Raw genomic sequence first — 21028 nt, 5'->3', positions numbered from 1 at the left:
TTTATAGCACACAGGGCATTCTATAAAACAAAATCAAATCGAAATACCTCAAATTTGGCGAAAACGAATTGATTGTGTCATTGAACCAATTGCACTATATGGCAGCGAGGTGCGGGGTCCACTTGCAAAACAAGATTCCACCCAATGGGACAAACACCCCATTGAGACCCTGCATGCAGAGTTTTGTAAGATTGTCCAGAGGAAAATTACAAACACAACATGCAAGGCAGAATTAGGCCAACATCCACTAATAATAAAAACAAAAAAAAGAGCAATTCTGATTTGGAAACATCTAAAATACAGTGACCCCCTCTCATATCATTACCATGCCCTGCAATGCCAAGAGCTGAGCATAGAGTCCCCTCGTCTAGCTGGTCCAGGTTCACAAACCTGTTTTACTAACACACTGAAGCCTCAGGACCAAACATCCAATGAATCAGAATAAACCAAATTACAACAGTCAAAACAATTATCCTATTGGGAAACACAAGCACAAAGCAGTGCTATCTGGCACCATGGCAAACTATTTGACCATGGTGACTAATCAAAACCTGAGAAAAACCTTGACAAAGAACATGCTCAATGAGCACAGCCTTGTCATTGAGAAGGGTAGACACAGGAAACCTGCTCCATTTAGAGGAAAGGCTGTGCAACCACTACACCGCAGCATAACCTGAGACAGAGCTGCATTTCCTGACAAAATGTCCAAAATATAAAACAAATAGTGTAATTTCCTTATTCAAGGTTTCAAAGACCTCTCTGATGAGAATAGGCTAACCGTCCTGTTGGGGGAGGACGCAGAGCGCTGTGGGTTGGCAGAGCACTACATAGCTGCCATAAAATGAGGGACAGTGTCTTACAGACCAACCAACCTGCACATGCCCTCTATGTTATTGTCCATTGTATGGTTATTTTTACCCTTGATTATTGTTGTTACTGATTGTCCCATTGACAATGTTGATTATTATTATTTTAATGATGTTAATATTGTAAATGTATCACTTAATCACCAAAGTATGCTTTGGCAATAAATCAATTGTTACATCATGCCAATAAAGCAAATTGAATTGAGAGAGGAGAGAGAGAGACTTCCCACAAAATGAGGTGGAAACTGAGCTGCACTTCCTAACCTCCTGCCAAATGTATGACCCTATTAGAGACACATTTCCCTCAGATTACACAGACCCACAAAGAATTCGAAAACAAATCCAATTTTGATAAACTCCCACTCCGCCAGGAAAATAACCTCTCCCTCAACAAAACGAAGGAGCTGATCATGGACTTCAGGAGACAGCAGAAGGAGCACACCCCTATCCATATCGACAGGATGTGCTGAAGAGGAGATCCCTTGCCATGTGTTCTCCAAACTCATTACACATTATAAGAGAAGACAGAGCTGTTATCTTGGCAAAGGGAGCTTGCGCAAAGTATTGAATGAAGGGTGCCAATAACTGTGGCACACATATATTTGAAAAAAATATGTGTTTTATGATAAAAAAACATTTTTTCTTTCAATTATTTTACTTTAATAAAATGTTTGATTTTTGTGAATATTTTGAATGAAAGACCAAAAGGATATATTTACCAAGGGTGCCATTATTAGCGGAGGGCGCTGTACTACTGCACTGTTGGAGCTAGGAACAGAAGCATTTCGCTACACCCACAATAACATCTGCTAAATATGTATATGTGACCAATAACATTTGATTTTATATGATGTATTGGGTGAAATACCAGTGTGTCATCACAGCAGCAAGATGTGACCTATTGCCACAAGAAAAGGGCAACCAAGTGAAGAACAAACACCATTGTAAACACAACCCATATTTATGTTTATTCATTTTCTTTTTTCTACTTTAACTATTTGCACATCGTTACGACACTGTATATAGACAGACGTTGTCATGTGTGACCAGGTCCTCAACCTCTAGTATTGTATGGATAGAGGGCGGAAGAGAAAGAGGTATAGATAATGGGAGGGGAAGAGAGAGAGCTTTATAAAAGGACAGAGGGATGGAGAAAGTGATAAATACCCTGAGTAGGTCCTCAGGCAGGTCACCTCCATCGTTGATTCCTCTGTTCATGGCGTTGAATCTCTGGTGGGAGGGTTTGTCCTTCACATTGGGGTTATGGAGACTGGTGTTCAGCATGATCACAGCAAACGACAACACATAACACGTATCTGGAGCACAGAGAGGGACAGGAAGGTTTGTGTGTGTGTGTGTGTGTGTGTGTGTGTGTGTGTGTGTGTGTGTGTGTGTGTGTGTGTGTGTGTGTGTGTGTGTGTGTGTGTGTGTGTGTGTGTGTGTGTGTGTGTGTGTGTGTGTGTGTGTGTGTGTGTGTGTGTGTGACTGAATGGTGGCCTTTCTATACCGCTGTGCTGGAAGACCCCAGGGTTACAGTGACAGTATCTCTGGGCAAATGCCTCCATCATCCTGTCGATCTTCTGAGCTTCGCCTGGCAACCGGAAACTCCAAAGGAACTGCCTGGGTGAGAGAACATGCAATCATAAGGGTGTGTGTGTGTGTGTGTGTGTGTGTGTGTGTGTGTGTGTGTGTGTGTGTGTGTGTGTGTGTGTGTGTGTGTGTGTGTGTGTGTGTGTGTGTGTGTGTGTGTTACCTGAGGGCCTGGACCAGGTTGAGGTCTGTGAATTCATGCAGCTCCACGAAGGCATGTAGAACCTCAAGATTGAAGTCATTTCTACAGAAAACACATACCAACAGACAGTATTCAAGTCTATGGCCATAAAACTGAATAGATCAGGGTCATGTTCAGTAGGGAATACTGTAATTAAACGTTTTAAAAACAAACATTTGCATTTCCTGTTCATTCTGTTTCTCCTTTTTTCAAAATGTTGCTGTGAGATTTCTCAGAGAACAGCTCTGCAACCAGAAACATGGAAACTCAAATATAATCTATAATCTCCTAATACTGACCTCCTTTCTGTGGCCAATGTGTGTGTGTGTGTGTGTCTGTCTAGGGAGGATGGGCCAAATCAATATCACTGAGTTGAGAATGCATTAACCCACTTAAGAGGACACTTAAGAGGTCACTCAATACTGCTCACCCACCCACCCGTTTCTCACCTCTCCCCCAGATAGTCTCCGATGGCGGTCTTGTTAAGCCCCTCCCCTTTATAGAGAAACTGGGCGATGTCATTGCTGGTGTTCTTCAGCAGACCGCTGTCAATCAAAAACCGGATCCCCTGATTGATGGTACACAGCCAATCAAAACACAGAATCCCAACCACAGCACAGAGTGGAGGTTAGGGGCTGGTTTGCCATTGGGTTTCTCCCTCACCTTCTTGGGGTCCATGTTGAACTTCTTACGGCCCATGGACACCTGCTTGTTTCTCTGCATGCTTTTTCTACAGACAAAACACAGTTATGAAGTCTGTATAACACATTCATAGAGCCTACCTAAACACTACATAGGACCTTCAAAACACAATTCCAATTACCCTCATAACAGACAGAAATCTTTGTAAACCATTTAAACACACACTTCATACATGTTATTAACACCATCCCTCAATTAACAGCCCCATTAACTCATTTAGATGTCTGTAGCTTCGGGGCAACAACTGGCCCAGACCAATCACTCTTAAAGGAGACACACACAGACACCCGATCACTGACATCATTACCAATCATTAAGGATGATTCTTCTCCCTCTCCCAACATTTTTTACATTTGAATAATTTAGCAGACGCTCTTATCCAGAGCGTCTTACAGTTAGAGAATTCATCTGAAGATAGCTAGGTAAGGCAGCCACACATATCACAGTAGTAGTAAGTAACTTTTTCCTCAATAAAAAGATATCAGCAAAGTGCTAGTAGGAAAAGACAAGTGCAACTATTATTTATTTTTCAGGGGGCGGGCTTGGATGGCCCTTGAGACCACAGGTGGCAGAACAGAGTGCTAGGGTTGGGGTGTAGGGTTTGAGCATAGCCTGAAGGCAGGGAGGGGCAGAGCCATCACCACACAAAGGGTAGAACGCACACAGTACATACAGTACACACACAGGACAATCCTCAGTAGAGTGATACACAATCACAATAACAGACATAGAAACACACACACAGATCATACCTCTCTTTGGTAATGCCCAGGTTGTCAATTTCATTCGTCACCTCTTCTATCTCATCCTTCAGCCTCTAGAGAGAGAGAGAGAGAGAGATAAGTGTATGGTACAGTGAGATCACATTACTCTGTCTGTCTCGTGATGTCTGACCATCCCTCAACCCCACAGAGCAGCTTTGATGCAGCCTCAGCTAATACTCGTACCCATGGCACTAAAAGAGAGGGAGGGAGGAAGAGAGAGGAATGAAGGCGGGAGAAAGAAGAGTGAGAGAAGTTTGTTGTGTATATGTAATTGGTGTATGGATGGAGTATGTTTACAAGACGTAAACCAACTGAAATATCTGCCTTTGAAAAAGGGGTTTCAAGGTTTCTGACAGGAGACATACTTTATATACTGTTTGGGAGGAGTTAAGTGGAGACAATCCTATGGGTTGTGTAGGAGGAGGTAAGTGGAGACAGTTCTATGGGTTGTGTAGGAGGTAAGTGGGTGAATCTACTACAGATGGTCCCACTGGGAACTGATGCACCTGCTGCTAGCTAGGGTCAAACCAGACAACCCTCCCCCCACCGGTCACTCATTTTGTGGCACGGAGTCAATGTGGATTACTCTACACACAGCCAGAGACAGTAGCCGCAGCGTCGCCCTTGCAAAAGAAACCTGCGACAGATTGGCTAGTGAAACGCACACTCGACCCTGTGATTGGACCAAAAAAATTTCAATCAACACAGGTCAGTGAGCTAGCGAACAGATTACTGATTTGCTGTAGCATTCAGCTATAGAATTGGGTGCAGTGCAAAGGTCAAATTGTAGGATGAGAGGATTGACATAATAAATAAATATGCAGCTCTAAACATTGTTTGGCTTATGAAGCCCCCTCCATCTGTGCAGAGAAGATAACCTCCTCCGAATCCCCAAAACACAACAGCCACAGGAGAACTTTGTTTGGACGTCGTAAAGGACCATTCACCAACACTGAAAAGATATAGCTAGCTAACAACCTCCTTTTCTATGTGGAAAAGACGGTCAGAGACTTACCAGCTACGTTAGCCTCTCGAAAAAAGCTTCTCCCAAGTGGGTGTGACACCTACTCCGATTGCCTGCTGCACTGCTACTTGGATTCCACCTGGCGATCGGTTCACCGTCTGCCCTGGCCTGTCTCCCCCTGTCTGGTATAGGAACCCCTGCCACCCCCCCCCCCCCCCCCCCCCCCCCCCCCCTCTCCCCGAGCTTTCGCTAGTCTCCAGCACACATGCACTGTTGAGGTGAGTGACTCTGAACTTACAATGGCTAGCCCCAAGTTGTTATATTTTTCTCTTGTGCTTTATGCTATTGGCCTCATGACTCCTGCATGCTTAGTTGACTATGAACTTGCTTGTTTAGACCAACTGTGGGACAGACTGTTTGTTCCCACACTCGGGACTCTGACTCTCTATTGGTTACACGGACTCTTGGCCTCTCATCCTATTCTAACCACATCTCGCCGGCGTTGTATTCATGTTACCTGATGAAAATGCAAAGTGTCTGGGTAGCCATTTGATTAGATGTTCAGGAGTCTTATGACTTGGGGGTAGAAGCGGTTTAAAAGCCTTTTGGACCTAGACTTGGCATTCCAGTACCGTTTCCGTGAGGTAGCAGAGAAACCAGTCCATGACTAGAGTGGCTGGAGTCAACGACAATATTTAGGGCCTTCCTCTGACACCGCCTAGTATAGAGGTCCTGGAAGGCAGGAAGCTTGGCCCCAGTGATGTACTGGGCCGTTCGCACTACCCTCTGTGGTGCCTTGCGGTCAGAGGCCGAGCAGTTGCCATACCAGGCAGTGATGCAACCTGTCAGGATGCTGTCGATGATGCAGCTATAGAACCTTTTGAGGATCTGAGGACCCATGCCAAATATTTTCAGTCTCCGGAGGGGGAATAGGTGTTGTCGTGCCCTTTAAACGGTCTTAAATTATTGTGTTGGAGTTGTGCCTGGCCGTGCAGTCATGGGTGAACAGTGGGGACTGAATACGCACCCCTGAAGGCCGCCTGTGTTGAGGATCAACCTGCCGTCTGCTGATTTCATGCTCTTATGACTGCTACAAGGTTCCTATTGTATACCATGTTGTGCTGCAGCCATGTTGCGTTGCTACCATGCTGTGTTTTCATGTGTTGCTGCCATGCTAATGTTGTTGTCTTAGGTCTCTCTTTATGAAGTGTTGTCTCTCGTCGTGATGTGTTTTGCCCTATATTTGTATTTATTTTTAATTTTCAATCCCTTTTGCCTTCTGGTAGGCCGTCAACTGACTTGCCTAGTTAAATCAAATCAAGAATATTAACTGTTTACTTTGCTAGCTCACCAGCAACAATTACTACATAGGCCGACTGATCTTTTGGTATGTAAAAATTGCTTGAAATGTATCATTTAGTTATGAAGCTTGTATTTGGAATTTGCTGTTAAAATGAATTATTACTGTGGCGAAGACACATTATATGCGAAGCTCTTCACTTGCGCTCTACAAACTCCTGCCTATGGAGGGCTTTTTTTCCTTGTTGAAATGTTTGCTGTTGCTTTCACACATGTAAATACATAGACCTATGTGGTAAATCTATATGACATCCAATAGAACAATAATAATAGCTAGCGTTTCATCATTCTATCCCTATACTGTTAATTTCAACAGTCGTTTCTGTTTCATAGGCCTATAATACATTTTCATTTAGCCAACCATTTCGTACACTGCTCTGAGTGGGCCCAATGTTTATAGTGCACATGAACGTTCGCAAGACTAATGAGGGAGAAGTTCTGTTTATTTAATTCATATTTCCTGTGTTATGTCAGAGTTATGTGTGTCTGTGTCCTATTTTTTAAGATATGATTTAACAAGGCAAATCAGTGAAGAACAATTCTTTTTTACAATGACGGCCTACACCGGCCAAACCCAGACGATGCTGGGCCAATTGTGCGCCACCCTATGGGACTCCCAATCACGGCTGGTTGTGATACAGCCCTATGTCTCTGCCATTATGGTTGAGGGTAATAGGAGTGAACATGGTGCTCAGTGTAACAGAAATATGCTACATGGCCTGCGCTCCACGCTTTGGGCTCAAAACGTTCAATAAGAGAAAATGATTAAGTCTGATTAAGACAAATGTACCAATGTAACAATGGATGTGCAAAATGCCTTTTACATTGTAAAACCAGTTTATTGCCAATTGGGTAATTGTATGGTCCTGGGGGCCAAGTGCTTATAGGTCTACCTGTTTGAGCTCCTTTTAGACCATTTCCATTTGGTTTCTCAAGGGGAGTCTGTACAGTCTTGCCCTCTACCTGTGTCCATTCAGATATGATAGGTTAAGCCTGGTACAGAGGCCATTTATTTTGGGCTATTGCCTGTGTATATTTGGTCAATTTACTTGAACATTTTGTATGATATGGTGCTTTCACCATTGATCACCAAGACCTGTAAAAAAATCTACACTGAGCACATCAACCTGCCTTCTGCTGATTTCATGCTCTTATGACTGCTACAAGGTTCCTATTTTATAATTACATAGTTTGATTAGACTGTGTTGTAGACAAATTAATGAAAAGGGCTGCCTCAATATATACACAAAGATTTGTAGTTGCATGCAATAGATTCTATTTTTCTACTTGACTTGTGACTCGACTTACTCCTAAAATACCTTGGACTTAACTCAAGTCTTGACCTGTATTACTTGAGACTCGGATAATAGTGACTTGGTCCCACCTCTCATACACAAACACAGTCCCTTTCAGGGTCAGGTTAAGGGGCAGGTCAAGATCTAAGCCCCTGGCTGGCTAATCAGAGCCACTGAGATCAAAGACACAAAAACAGAGAGATGAAACAAAGAGAAAGAGGGGGGGATATTAAAAACATTGTTTTGTGAATGTAGAGAGAGAGGGGGATAGAGACATTTGAGAGGGATAAATAAGATGGAGAGCAACAGAGAGGGAGGATGAAGGAATAAGCGAGTGAGATGAGACACATAGCACTTTGAGAATTTAACCTTTATTTAACCAGGAAGGGCTCATTGAGACTTGAAATATATTTTCAAGAGCATCCTGGCCAAGATAGGCCGTACCAAGTCATTACACAATTAAAGACAGACAACATGAAAAACTATAGGTAATCTAGTAAAAAAAAAGAGAATTCACAAGAGTATAACAAAATCATATAAACAGCAAATTAAAAACATTGACAGGTCAGGGAATCTGAATCCCTTTGAAGAGGGGGATGACCGTGGCAGCTTTCCAATCTTTAGGGATCTCGGACGATACGAAAGAGGTTGAACAGACTGGTAATTGGGATTGCAACAATGGTGACGGATCATTTTAAAAAGAGAGGGTCCAGATTGTCTAGCCCAGCTGATTTGTACAGGTCCAGGAATAGAGCAAAGCACAGGCAAAGTCCTAGAGGAAAACCTGGTTCAGGTCTGTTTTCCAACAGACAGACAAATTCACCTGTCAGCAGGATAATAACCTAAAATGTGAGGCCAAATATACACTGTGTACAAAACATTAGGATCCTCTTACTTATATTGAGTTGCATCCCCTTTTGCCCTCAGAACAACCTCAATTCATTGGGGCATAGACTCTACAAGGTGTCGAAAGCATCCACAGGGATGCTGGCCCATGTTGACTTCAATGCTTCCCACAGTTGTGTCAAGTTAGATGGATGTCCTTTGGGTGGTGGACCATTCTTGATACATACGGGAATCTGTTGAGCGTGAAAAACCCAGCAGCGTTGCAGTTCTTAGCACCCTGAAACCAGTGTGCCAGGCACCCTGAAACCAGTGTGCCAGGCACCCTGAAACCAGTGTGCCAGGCACCCTGAAACCAGTGTGCCAGGCACCCTGAAACCAGTGTGCCAGGCACCCTGAAACCAGTGGCCAGGCACCCTGAAACCAGTGGCCAGGCACCCACCACCATACCCCGTTCAACGGCACTTAAGTATTTTGTCTTGCCCATTCACCCTCTGAATGGCACACACAATCCATGTCTCAAGGATAAAAAAATCCCTATTTAAATCTCTCTTCCCCCACGTCATCTACATTGATTGAAGTGGATTTAACAGATGACATCAATAAGGGATCATAGCTTTCACCTGGATACACCTGGTCAGTCTGTCAGGGTATTCAACGCTCACCCTACGAGGTCCGGCAACTGCTGGTTTTCTGTTCTAGCTGATATTTAAATTGCACCCACCTGGTGTCCTACGTCTAAATCAGTCTGTGATTAGAGTGGGACAATTTTAAAAAGCAGTGGAACTGGCTTCAAGGTCCAGAATTGAATTGGAAGGATTTATGTCATGGAAAGAGCAGGTGTTCCTAATGTTTTGTACACTTCGTGTACACTGGAATTGCTTACCAAGACGATATAAATGTTACAGAGTGGCCTAGTCACAGTTTTGACTTAAAATCAGGTCAGAAAAAAATCTATGGCAAGACTTGAAAATGGCTGTCTAGCAATGATCAACAACCAACTTGACAGAGCTTAAAGAGTTTAAAAAAATAATAAATGTGCAAATACTGTACAATACAGGTGTGCAAAGCTCTGAGAGACTTACTCAGAACAGAAAGACTCACAGCTGTAATCGCTGCCAAAGGTGATTCTAACATGTACACTCAGGGGTGTGAATACTTATGTGAATGTGTTATTTCTGTATTTCATTTTCAAAAATTAGCAAACATTTCTAAAAACATGTTTTCACTTTGTCATTATGGGGTATTGTATGAGAAAATAGATGTAATCCATTTTGAATTCAGGCTGTAACACAAAATGTGGAAGTCAAGGGGTATGAATACTTCCTGAAGGCACTGTAGGTATACAGATGTATACCTTGTTTCTTTTTATTAAATTGAGGGTTCATATAAATTATCATAATAAAATATATTTGGTCATGGAATAACATTTGGGGAAATCAGTTCTAGACTTTATTTTCCTTATCCATGATTAAATAGCCTGCCTAAAAGATATCATGAGTCTTGTAAAACCAGGTAGAATTGCAGAAAATGATCTTAAGAAAAAAAAGAAAATGCATCAGTCCCTCAAATTAAATTAAATAAAGCTGGTGTTGTATTTAATATAGACTCTCTCAATAAATAATACTACAAAAGTGAATAAGGGGGCTCTGGGGAAAATAGTTAGGAACCCCTGATCTAGAATGTAACGCTCTAGTGGACAAATGTGTTCCTTCAGTACCCCCCTTTCCTTCTCCCTTCCCCTCTCCTTCTCTACCACTTTCATGATTGGCCAGTGAAGAGGGCATACCGTGCGAGTAGAAATCAGGCCCAGCATTGAGGAGGAGGTCCTAATTCTTAGGACATGCTCTTTCAGGTTTAACCAATTAAAACCACAGAGAGAGAAAATTGACATTCAATAACAGAATCAGCTGCTTTGCATTTGGCAATAAAGGTTCGAAGGCTCCAGCGGTCCGCTACTGAAGTGTATGTTACCTGTATGTCCTGCAGTAGTTCTTGTTTCCTGCGGCGTATGCTCTCCAACTCCTGTTTCTCCTTGGGACTCAGATCATGAGGCACTGAGAGAGGGAGAGAGAGAGCGCGAGTGTGTGAAGTAGAAAGTGAGGATAATAGTGCTCTGGGTCACCATGGCAACACAGAGCCTACATCCATCAAATTACACCCCAAACTCCAACCCCCTTCTAGCCAACTACTGAGGTGACATACCCCCACATACACCTTACAAACCAGCCCCCCCCACCCCCATGCCAATTAAGCACTCAAGCGCCACACCAAGTACTCACAAGACCAAACTAACCCTCCCAGACACACACCTGAACAATATCTGCACTACAAAAATAAGAGAGACAGAACACCACGTGTCCATCCGAGGGAGAAAGCTGGAAAAGGACACACGTCACACCGTAGACCAACTAAACAGAGAAGCTGAAGCTGTAGACCAAAACATCAGTTCCCATTTTGAAACATGGAGATGAGAATAACATCTTCCTGGTGTGTGCACACCCACTACATGAGCCCCAAATTTAATCAGGGGAGAACAGAATGGATTTACATATCAGCTTATGAAGTAATCAGGCCAGTGGTATAGTTTAGAGGTCAGTGTGTGTGACAGAACACACTGTCATAGCTCTACTGCCACTGGATGTGTGGTGGCTGCACCTTCAACAACAAAAACACACACTGTTAGCCTCTGCCTGTTTACTGGCCTTACACACACACACACACACACACACACACACGAGAAAAATCCACAGTCATTTAGGCTACTAAACAACAGTTTAGGTCTTCTACAAAATAAATTGAAATTACCTGCTAAAGTTCTCAATTTTATCCATTGAAGACTGTTGTGATGTGTCTTTTGTACACGTAGGCCTAGTACTCAACTAAGACGTGTGTATACAGTGCATTCAGAAGAGACCCCTTCACTTTTTCCACATTTTATTACATTACAGCCTTATTCTAAGATCAATCTACATGTAACGGATGTGAAACAGCTAGCTAGTCAGCGTTGGTGCGCGCTAAATAGCGTTTCAATCTGTGACCGTGGCTTTTGTGGAGCGACCTGGTTTGCGCCCGGGTATGGGGATGGTCTAAAATTATGCTGTTACATACACACAATACCTCAAAGTATTGTGAACATCACCGGGACCAAGCTTCCTGCCATCCAGGACCTCTATACCAGACGGTGTCAGAGGAAGGCCCTAAAGATTGTCAAAAGACTACAGCCACCCTAGTCATAGACTGTTCTCTCTGCTACCGCAAGGCAAGCGGTACCGGAGCGCTAAGTCTTAACAGCTTCTACCCCCAAAACCATAAGACTTCAGAACAGCTATTCAAATGGCTACCCAGACTATTTGCATTGCACCCCACCCTCTTTCACACTGCTACTACTCTGCTTATTATCTATGCATAGTCACTTTAACTCTACCTGCATGTACATATTACCTCAATTACCTCGACTAACCGGTGTCGCCGTACAGGTACCCCCTGTATATAGCCTCGCTATTGTTATTTTACTGCTGCTCTTTAATTATTTGTTACTTTAATTTTTTACTTAACACTTTCTTAAAACTGCATTGTTGATTAAGGAGTTGTAAGCATTTCACTGTAAGGTGGTATTTGGTGCATGTGACAAATACAATTTGATAATGACAAAGCGAAAACAGTTTAACATTTTTGCAAATGTATAACATTAAAACATGCAATACCTTATTTACATAAGTATTCAGACCCTTTGCTATTTCAGCTGATGTCGAAATTGACGTCAGCTGCATCCTGTTTCCATTGATCATCCTTGAGATGTTTCTACAACTAGGTTAGAGTCCACCTGTGGTAAATTAAATTGATAGGACAAGATTTTTAAAGGCACACACACACACACACACACACGTCTATAGAAGGTCCTACAGTTGACAGTACATGTCAGAGCAAACACCAAGCAATGAGGTTGAAGGAATTGTCCGTAGAGCGCCAAGACAAGATTGTGTCGAGGCACAGATCTAAGGAAGGGTACCAAACCATTTCTGCAGCATTGAAGGCCCCCAAGAACACAGTGGCCTCCATCATCCTTAAATGGAAAACATTTGGAACCACCAAGACTCTTCCTAGAGACGGCCGCCTGGCCAAACTGAGCAATCAGGGGGAGAAGTGCCTTGGTCAGGGAGGTGACCAAGAACCCGATGGTCACTGACAGAGCTCCAGAGTTCCTCTGTGGAGAACCTTCCAGAAGGACAACCATCTCTGCAGCACTCCATCAATCAGGCTTTTATGGTAGAGTGGCCAGAGGGAAGCCACTCCTCAGTCAAAAGCACGACAGCCCGCTTGGAGTTGCCAAAAGGCACCTAAAAGACTCTCAGACCACGATCATCTGATCTGATGAAATCTAAATTGAACTCTTTGGCCTGAATGCCAAGCGTCACATCTGGAGGAAACCTGGCACCATCCCTATGTTGATGGCAGCATCATGCTGTGGTGATGTTTTTCAGAAGCAGGGACTGGGAGACTAGTCAGGATCGAGGGAAGGATGAATGGAGCAAGGTACAGAGAGATCCTTGATGAAAACCTGCTCCAGAGTGACTAGGACCTCCGATTGGGGTGAAGGACTACCTTCCAACAGGACAACGACCCTAAGCACACAGCCAATACAGCGCATGAATGGCTTTGGGACAAGTCTCAATGTCCTTGAGTAGCCGAGCCAGAGCCCGGACTTGAAACCGATCGAACATCTCTGGAGACCTGAAAATAGCTGTGCAGCGACGCTCCCCATCGAGCCTGAGGATCTGCGGAGAAGAATGGGAGAAACTCCCCAAATACAGGTCTGCCAAGCTTGTAGCGACATACCAAAGAAGACTCGAGGCTGTAATCGCCAAAAAAGGTGCTTCAACAAAGTACTGAGTAAATGGTCTGAATACTTATGTAAACGTGTTTTATTTATTAGCAAAAAATTATAAAAACCTGTTTTTGCATTGTCATTATGTGGTATTGTGTGTAGATGGATGAGGATTATTTTTTTTAAATCAATTTTAGAATAAGGTTGTAACCTAACAAATGTGGAAAAAGTCAAGGTGTACAAATACTTTAACTAGGCAAGTCAGTTATGAACAAATTCTTATTTTCAATGACGGCCTAGGAACAGTGTTCACTGGCAGCACGACAGATTTGTACCTCATTAGGTCAGGGATTTGAACTTGCAACCTTTCGGTTACTAGTCCAACGCTCTAACCACTAGGCTACCCTGCCATATCAATCAATAATTTATTTGTTCATGTCATCACACAGCATAGGAGTCATTCATGATTTGAAATGCAATCAAGCACTTTAGTTTTAAAATACCTAAGCGACCATTGAATAATTTGCATAAACAATAAATAGGCCTAAACCATTACATTTCGGAAATTGCATTCACAAATGAATGTGACTGTTTTTAGTGTTTGCTGTATAAAGGCTTCAACAGACTATCTGGTAACCTTATCATTTATTTAGTGTTGTTTACATTGCTCCAAATGGTCAGAAAACATATTGTAAACAAACAGTACCTGTTTGGCAGACATAATATGCATGCAGCGCTTGCTCCTTACCTTCTTTTTCTTGATCTCCAGTATTTTCCACAACTAGTCAAATGTATTCCACATATCAGACTTCCCCTTTACTGCCTGAGCAACCAGTAAACATTCCCGTTTCGAGTTTGTCACGTGCTCTGCATCCTTTTTGCTGTCACGTGTTACGGTGTTCAGAGTTTGTTATAACCAATTTATTGGTGTGATTAGGATATGCTATATGCTATCGGTCAGGCCCTATTGCGATGCATACATGTGTCACGTAAAGAGAGCAAGGGTTGAAGGAATGTTTTTCCTAAACAAATTAGGGATTTCGGAAACAAAACTTCTCAGTCAGAAATGGCTGTAATTATGTTGCAGCTTCAGCAACACTGACAGCGCGATACACACGGTTGATGTCCTGTGGTGGTCGCTGTAGCGTGGAGGAGAGTTTTCTTTAACACAGTGCAGCAAGTCTAAGCCAGATCCAGCTCGAGAGGAAAAGGTATGAAAATTTCATATCACGATTATAATGACCAAAATGAATCACAGTATTATCTCGGTATTGTTAACAATGTGCTGTAAATGTTCAAGTACTGATTCACACAATTAAATAATTTCACAACGTTTTATGTTGAAAACCAACAAACAAATCAAATTAGCAGCACTATGCACTTTGTGTGCATAAACATTAAAATAATAACATTAAAGATGTGGCCATGAGAGGTAAAAGTTTCCCTAGTGCAGGTTTTAATGAATACTACCTTAAGTAAGCAAATTAAATGTGCATATAAAAGCAACACAAGTAAAGCAATGTGCATGTAAGAACAATACAACCATATATAAACAAATCCAATGTGCAGGTGTTGACATTAAAATAACACAAAATATGTTAACAAATCAAATGAACAGCACTGTCTGTCTGTTCTCTCCTTCATAAAGACATAAGGTGCTGCTGGCCTAACATCCTGTATGTATGCATCTTTGTTCACTTGAGATTGAAATGTAAAAATGTCAGCATATTTTCTTTGTCTGGTTTAAGTAGTGATCTGCGAGGGGAGACAATGTGCCCGCTGGCACTGAACACTCTCTCTGATGGCACGCTGGTTGCCGGGATGCACAAAAGCTTCCTGGCAACCCTGGCAAGGTGCGGCAGCTCTGATGCATGGCCCCTCCACCACACCAGTGGATCCTCTTCTGCTGGAATGGGTGGCAGAGACAGGTAGACCTTGATCTCTTCTTTCACTCTGTCTTCTGGGGTGGTTAGAATCTGACCCTCTTCACCTCTCTGCTGCCTTGTTGAGGTAATTCTTCTCAGCAACCCAGTCAGGCCTTTCCCCTCCGATGCCGCTATGGGGGTGTTGGAGGTGCTGCTGGGGATTGTGGTTCTTCCCTAACTTGTGCAGCTGTCAGCTTCAAGACCTCCTGGACAACCTCTGTGTCAACTTTTGCAGCCTCAGGCTCATCTAAAAAGCTCATTTTGAAGCATGGGTCAATGAAACAAGCCATATGTGCATCCACTCTCTCTGTGGATCTGTTGTTAAGGTCTTCTCTCATTACCCTTTTCATCTCCTTGGTCAGGGATGGCTCCGTATCCTTTTCCACCAGAACATCATGGGTGATGTGGTCCAGTCAGGCTTGATGGCTTGATCTGAGGCAAGTGCATCTGTAAACTTGCTCAGAGGTTCAAGGAGCTGGCACAGTTTCTCCATGACACTTATGTTGGCATCCTTGGGCATCACATGCCATGTTCCTCTTTCTCCAGCCAGTGTCACTGGCTGCTGTTGGCTGAGGAAACACTCAAGCATCTTGTGTGTAGATCCCCATCGGGTCACCACATCATGGATCAGAGCTTTCTGTGGCATGTAGAGGGTAGCTTGCTTTTCTCTCAGTTATCTCCTTCTCTCCCAGCTCGGAGAAGCCTTGGACCAGATGACAGCAGGCCTTGACTGCTATGTCAACTCTCTGAATTTTCAGAGCCTTTGAGATGGCCAGGTTCAAATTATGGCCAAAGCACCCAAGCCACAGATCTGGAAACTCTTCAAAAGCCTTGATCATGTTTGTTGCGTTGTCTGTGGTTATGCAGACCAGGTCTTTCTTGTTGATCCCCCACTCTTCCAGCATATTCTCAAAAAACTCTGATGTTGTGAGCCGAGTGATCTTCTGAGAATAACTGTATTTCCAGGCAGTTTGATTCCAGTTACCAGTCTGGGGTGAGGTAATGGATAGTGAAGCTGATGTAGGGTTAACCACCCCTGCATTCATTGGTCCAGAGGTCAGTAGTTGCAGCAAACCATGTGCCTTGAGAAACTTTTTCCAACATCAGCTTTAGCCTGGTTGTACAGGTTTGGGATTTCAGTCTTGGAAAATAATGTTTGTGATGGAACTTTGTAGTGAGGCACGGCAACCTTCATCAGCCTCAGAAAGCCAGGCCTCAACAATTTGAAATGGCATCATGTCCTTTGCAATGTAAAATGAAAGGGCTGCAGTGAGGTCGAGCATTTTTTGATGTGTGTGCATAAGCAGCCTGCCTGTTAAATGTTTGAGTGCCTCTGTCACAACTGTAGATGAGGGACCAGTAGCACCACTGGGTTTGCCTGCTGCACGCCCACTCTGTGAACAAAGGAATAGCAAATGTATTATTATTATTGGTGTCGTTACATTATTAACACACATCTATATTCTATGTTGCATTTGAGTATATGCAATGACCCCATGCACAATTTACATAAATACAAATGAGTCTTAAGAAGACAGTGACAGTAATTGCAATGAGCCCAACAATTGACATAAATACAGGAGTCTTGTATAGGACTCTATAGTGTTTCTCCTGTTGGAACAGTTTTACAACCAAGTCGATGACTGCCGGATTTTAAATGAACAAAATATGTTGGTTGTGTGACTAAACTACATGATGTGTTATGATGTGCAATGGGAGAATAGAGTCTGCAGACAATGCATACAGCAGCAGAACAACATGTAGTGTTTTTACAAGAGTAGGTAACACTAAAAGCTTCAAGTTAGACAGACAAACCATGACATTTTCCCCCATTCCGAAGTCCCCACTTCATGCATTGAGCTAAAAGTCAACTGACCTTGCATTCGCTATAAAGTAGTGGGTGGTGGTCACGAAGATGACTCAAGAGATTTGAAGTGTTGCCCCCTTTCGCAGCAAATTTTTTGTTGCATGTTCTGCAGACAGGGTGACCATCTTCGATTAAGTTTTCCTCAGTACTCTTGTAAAACCCTAAATACAACCACACTTCAGATTTGGTCCTCTTAAGAGGTTGAAAAATCTCCAGAGCAGTCACTGCCTTCCGCCATGTTCTCACACAAAACAAATCCAAAGTTGCATGCTGCACCTGCGTCAGACTGTTGCTAACTTTGGTTGATGCTGAAGAGTATTTACCGTGAGTTTTTCAAAACAGCGGTAATCAAACACAGTTTTAATGATAATTCAAATTTGAAACTAATACTCACCTTCAGAAATTTTACCATGGTTTATCTTGAAACCAGTAACCGTTTCATCCCTATGTCCAGCACCATCAAATCAATTGCGGTCAGACTCCCCTTTAGTCAATTGTGTGTCTTAATTATTTCATCAAAAAGTTTGCTTAAAGCATCAGACAAGCTCAGTGGATATAATTGATTTGATTAAAGCACATAGGATGCGTCTATATATGGAAAAATACACATTTTAATAATGTCGACCAATCGATTGGTCGAAAGAACAGACAGCTCTTGGTTGACCAATACTTCTTTGTTGTTGTTGGGGACAGACCTAGTACACACATTTGACATTTAGCAGTAGGTTTTCATGACTTCCGGCGCCGACAGAGATGGCCGCCTCGCTTCGCGTTCCTAGGAAACTATGCAGTTTTTTGTTTTTTTACGTGTTATTTCTTACACTAGTACCCCAGGTCATCTTAGGTTTCATCACATACAGCCGAGAAGAACTACTGAATATAAGATCAGCGTCAACTCACCACCAGTACGACCAAGAATATGTTTTTCGCGATGCGGATCCTGTGTTCTGCCTTACAACCAGTGCCACGGGATGGTTCCCATGCAGCGACCCAAAAAAACGACTCAGAAAAAGAGGGAAACGAAGCGGTCTTCTGGTCAGACTCCGGAGACGGGCACATCGTGCACCACTCCCTAGCATTCTTCTTGCCAATGTCCAGTCTCTTGACAACAAGGTTGATGAAATCCGAGCAAGGGTAGCATTCCAGAGGGACATCAGAGACTGTAACGTTCTCTGCTTCACGGAAACGTGGCTCACTGGAGAGACGCAATCCGAAGCGGTGCAGCCAGCGGGTTTCTCCACGCATCGCGCGGACAGAAACGAACATCTTTCTGGTAAGAAGAGGGGCGGGGGCGTATGCCTTATGGCCAACGTGACATGGTGTGATGAAAGAAACATACAGGAACTCAAATCCTTCTGTTCACCTGATTTAGAATTCCTCACAATCAAATGTAGACCGCATTATCTACCAAGAGAATTCTCTTCGATTATAATCACAGCCGTATATATCCCCCCCCAAGCAGACACATCGATGGCTCTGAACGAACTTTATTTAACTCTCTGCAAACTGGAAACGATTTATCCGGAGGCTGCATTCATTGTAGCTGGGGATTTTAACAAGGCTAATCTGAAAACAAGACTCCCTAAATTTTATCAGCATATCGATTGCGCAACCAGGGGTGGAAAGACCCTGGATCATTGTTACTCTAACTTCCGCGACGCATATAAGGCCCTGCCCCGCCCCCCTTTCGGAAAAGCTGACCACGACTCCATTTTTTGTTGATCCCTGCCTACAGACAGAAACTAAAACAAGAAGCTCCCACGCTGAGGTCTGTCCAACGCTGGTCCGACCAAGCTGACTCCACACTCCAAGACTGCTTACATCACGTGGACTGGGAGATGTTTCGTATTGCGTCAGCCAACAACATTGACGAATACGCTGATTCGGTGTGCGAGTTCATTAGAACGTGCGTTGAAGATGTCGTTCCCATAGCAACGATTAAAACATTCCCCAACCAGAAACCGTGGATTGATGGCAGCATTCGTGTGGAACTGAAGGCGCGAACCACTGCTTTTAATCAGGGCAAGGTGTCTGGTAACATGACTGAATACAAACAGTGCAGCTATTCCCTCCGCAAGGCTATCAAACAAGCTAAGCGCCAGTACAGAGACAAAGTAGAATCTCAATTCAACGGCTCAGACACAAGAGGCATGTGGCAGGGTCTACAGTCAATCACGGACTACAGGAAGAAACCCAGCCCAGTCACGGACCAGGATGTCTTGCTCCCAGGCAGACTAAACAACTTTTTTGCCCGCTTTGAGGACAATACAGTGCCACTGACACGGCCTGCAACGAAAACATGCGGTCTCTCCTTCACTGCAGCCGAAGTGAGTAAGACATTTAAACGTGTTAACCCTCGCAAGGCTGCAGGCCCAGACGGCATCCCCAGCCGCGCCCTCAGAGCATGCGCAGACCAGCTGGCCGGTGTGTTTACGGACATATTCAACCAATCCCTATACCAGTCTGCTGTTCCCACATGCTTCAAGAGGGCCACCATTGTTCCTGTTCCCAAGAAAGCTAAGGTAACTGAGCTAAACGACTACCGCCCCATAGCACTCACATCCGTCATCATGAAGTGCTTTGAGAGACTAGTCAAGGACCATATCACCTCCACCCTACCTGACACCCTTGACCCACTCCAATTTGCTTACCGCCCAAATAGGTCCACAGACGATGCAATCTCAACCACACTGCACACTGCCCTAACCCATCTGGACAAGAGGAATACCTATGTGAGAATGCTGTTCATCGACTACAGCTCGGCATTCAACACCATAGTACCCTCCAAGCTCGTCATCAAGCTCGAGACCCTGGGTCTCGACCCCGCCCTGTGCAACTGGGTACTGGACTTCCTGACGGGCCGCCCCCAGGTGGTGAGGGTAGGCAACAACATCTCCTCCCCGCTGATCCTCAACACTGGGGCCCCACAAGGGTGCGTTCTGAGCCCTCTCCTGTACTCCCTGTTCACCCACGACTGCGTGGCCACGCACGCCTCCAACTCAATCATCAAGTTTGCGGACGACACAACAGTGGTAGGCTTGATTACCAACAACGACGAGACGGCCTACAGGGAGGAGGTGAGGGCCCTCGGAGTGTGGTGTCAGGAAAATAACCTCACACTCAACGTCAACAAAACTAAGGAGATGATTGTGGACTTCAGGAAACAGCAGAGGGAACACCCCCCCATCCACATCGATGGAACAGTAGTGGAGAGGGTAGCAAGTTTTAAGTTCCTCGGCATACACATCACAGACAAACTGAATTGGTCCACTCACACAGACAGCATCGTGAGGAAGGCGCAGCAGCGCCTCTTCAACCTCAGGAGGCTGAAGAAATTCGGCTTGTCACCAAAAGCACACAAACTTCTACAGATGCACAATCGAGAGCATCCTGGCGGGCTGTATCACTGCCTGGTATGGCAACTGCACCGCCCTCAACCGTAAGGCTCTCCAGAGGGTAGTGAGGTCTGCACAACGCATCACCGGGGGCAAACTACCTGCCCTCCAGGACACCTACACCACCCGATGCTACAGGAAGGCCATAAAGATCATCAAGGACATCAACCACCCGAGCCACTGCCTGTTCACCCCGCTGTCATCCAGAAGGCGAGGTCAGTACAGGTGCATCAAAGCTGGGACCGAGAGACTGAAAAACAGCTTCTATCTCAAGGCCATCAGACTGTTAAACAGCCACCACTAACATTGAGTGGCTACTGCCAACACACTGTCAATGCCACTGACTCTACTCCAGCCACTTTAATCATGGGAATTGATGGGAAATGATGTAAATATATCACTAACCACTTTAAACAATGCTACCTTATATAATGTTACTTACCCTACAT

General features: G+C 44.0%; 1 protein-coding gene across 3 annotated transcripts in view; it reads right to left on the bottom strand.

The window, feature by feature from the left end:
- Positions 1-21028, bottom strand: part of LOC109899900 (cytohesin-1-like) — a 35898-nt gene that overhangs the window by 10095 nt on the left and 4775 nt on the right. For 2 of the 3 annotated variants that reach the window (XM_031835431.1, XM_031835432.1), the window contains exons 2-8: positions 10539-10621; positions 4092-4156; positions 3301-3367; positions 3087-3205; positions 2620-2700; positions 2374-2486; positions 2034-2182 (exon numbers count right to left, since the gene is read on the bottom strand). In XM_031835431.1, the coding sequence (XP_031691291.1) occupies positions 2034-2182; positions 2374-2486; positions 2620-2700; positions 3087-3205; positions 3301-3367; positions 4092-4156; positions 10539-10621 (677 nt within the window). Of the gene's footprint in view, positions 1-2033; positions 2183-2373; positions 2487-2619; positions 2701-3086; positions 3206-3300; positions 3368-4091; positions 4157-5118; positions 5247-10538; positions 10622-21028 lie in introns of those variants that run through there. The other variant, XM_031835433.1, reaches the window with a different exon arrangement.

Source organism: Oncorhynchus kisutch, linkage group LG11, assembly GCF_002021735.2.
Source record: "Oncorhynchus kisutch isolate 150728-3 linkage group LG11, Okis_V2, whole genome shotgun sequence".
Taxonomy (NCBI): domain Eukaryota; kingdom Metazoa; phylum Chordata; class Actinopteri; order Salmoniformes; family Salmonidae; genus Oncorhynchus; species Oncorhynchus kisutch.
Note: the sequence above shows the minus strand (reverse complement) of the source record. Positions and strands in the feature narration are given on the sequence as shown.